Source organism: Terrapene carolina, unplaced genomic scaffold, assembly GCF_002925995.2.
Source record: "Terrapene carolina triunguis isolate 2854851 unplaced genomic scaffold, T_m_triunguis-2.0 Scaffold13383, whole genome shotgun sequence".
Classification (NCBI taxonomy): Eukaryota; Metazoa; Chordata; order Testudines; family Emydidae; genus Terrapene; species Terrapene triunguis.
This window is the reverse complement of record NW_020677734.1, coordinates 1-2,177: the sequence shown is the minus strand read 5'-3', so window position 1 is coordinate 2,177 and position 2,177 is coordinate 1. Positions and strand designations below refer to the sequence as shown.

At 54.2% G+C, this 2,177-nt stretch overlaps 1 gene segment (V, D, J or C); it reads left to right on the top strand.

Moving 5' to 3' along the window:
- Positions 1-1,698: 1,698 nt before the first annotated feature.
- On the top strand, positions 1,699-2,174 carry LOC112109554 (the record flags this gene model as incomplete). The annotated part of the segment is given in 2 exon segments: positions 1,699-1,744; positions 1,903-2,174. Coding segments are annotated over 2 exon segments (318 nt in total), but the record flags the coding sequence as incomplete, so codon positions are not given.
- Positions 2,175-2,177: the final 3 nt, after the last annotated feature.

Below are 2,177 nucleotides of genomic sequence, written 5' to 3'. Positions count from 1 at the left end.
GTACCTGGTAGGGCTGCTAACCCTCCAGGATTGTCCTGGAGTCTCCAGGAACTAAAGATTAATCTTTAATAAAGACTATATCATGTGATGAAACCTCCAGGAATACGGCCAACCAAAATTGGCAACCCTAAAATTCACAGTGGACATCACTGATCGACCCTCCACTGGAGAACTGGCCCACCTGGCCCCAGCATCCACTACTGTTCACACCGGGTGCCACTGGGGTCAGAACAGAATATTAGTGTAACGGGAAGAGGCAACAATAGCAAACCAGCTAAGAGGAGGTGACTTCCCTAGCTTGGGTCGCGTTAGTCTTAATCTAGGCAGGTGCAACTTCTGAAATCCCTGGGTAATCCCTTCAAAAGATGTGACCAGGCTGATGAAGATGTGACCAGGCTGATGACGTGATCCGTGCAGCCAGCACAGAGAAGAACACCCTGAAAAGGAACAACATGAATGCTGGAAACAACTGTACAATGATGTTCCCTGCAGCTGTAAGAGACAGTGAGTAGGGGCTGCTTTGTGATGAGCTCAGCATGGAGGGTCTCTAGCTTTTGTGAAACCCTGGTCAGTATAATCTTAGTAACAGCAGCACTGACCATCAGGGGGTGCTCTTCACCCTCCCAGTACTGGAGCTCAGAGTCTGTACTAGGGCAGTATAAAGCAAGTCAGGCTACACACTGCTGGGCTAGAGAGATCTCTGGGCTTTGGGGCTCTTTATTCCCCAACAGCGCTCACATGATCTGGACAAGGGACCCTAGAGAAAACTGTTTGGATTCCAACTTCCCAGTCGCCCCCTCTCTGCTCCCTGGTCTCTGGGGCAGAGGTTCTCTGACTGGCAGTCTTGCTTGGGGTGCTGGGAGGGTCACCAAAACCCCGTGGCTGCTATAACCCAGAGGGGGCAAGTGTTCCCCTCGCCCTGCCCACACTGGCCTGCTGCAGGGAAGTACCACTAAAAGGAGAGCAGTCAGGAGCCAGCTGCCTGGATCCCCACGGCCCCCCATTGTTCACAGTGGTCATTAGCTGGTTCCTCGCTGTCTTTCAGTGGGGCTCCCCTCCAGGAGTGTGCAGAGCAGAAGGGTCTCAGCCCCACCCTTCCCAGCAGTGTCTCACCTAGCAGCATGCTCCAATAGCCCCCCACAGCCACCCAGCAGCACCATCCTGGTCAGTCCCAGCCCCAATCAAGCACAACTCCAGAGCCCAGGCAGCAGCCACTCACTCCACAAGCCATCAGTCTGCAGCAGCCACATCTCCCAGTGACACCTAAACAGCCAGCAGCCGACACATCGAACACAGCCCCAAACCAGCCAGGGTTTCCTGCAGCCACAAATATTGTGGGTCAGGGTCATGGCAAGAAACCCAGCTAGGTTTGCAATGCCGAGTGGGGAATGTTTGAGTCAGAATCCGTGTTCCAGGGGGAGTGCTCTGAACGGTAACGGTCTGAGCAGAGACAGCACTTCTGGAGCCCCTCACCCCCAAGATGAGCTTCATTTTTCCTTGCAACCAGAAAACAAAACAATTCTTGGGTCTGTCTGTAGCTGTCTCTGAGAGGAGGGAGGTGCCAGCAGCAGCCAGTGAGCAGGGAGCTGATTTGCATGAAGGGGCCGTTCTCCTGCTCTGGGGGTTTAAGAGAGAATCGGAGGGTCCCAGCCACAGACCCGTTTGCCTCAGGAAGCCGAGCGCGTCTGGATTCCCACCATGGCCTGGGCCCCTCTGCTCCTCACGCTGCTCACTTACTGCTCAGGTGCGGCAAGTGGGAAGGGGGTGGGGGGGGGCTTATCTCAGTCTTTCAATCAAAGGGGGTCTTTGATTTTAGAGCCATTTCTCCCATTGTCCCCAGGCTGCTGGCCCAGAGCTTTAATCATCCTGATTTTATCCCCATGTTTTCTCCTCCTGTTGCAGGTTCACTTGCCCAGTACGTGCTGACCCAGCCACCGGCAGTGTCTGTGTCTCCAGGGCAAAATGCTCAACTCACCTGCAGAGGCGAAAAGATTGACAAATACTATGTGAGCTGGTACCAGCAGAAACCTGGCCGTGCCCCCGTACTCGTTATATATAAGGATAGTGAGAGACCCTCCGGAATCCCTGAGCGATTCTCTGGGACGAGTTCCGGTAACACGGCCACGTTAACCATCACTGGAGTCCAGGCGCAGGACGAGGCTGATTATTACTGTCAG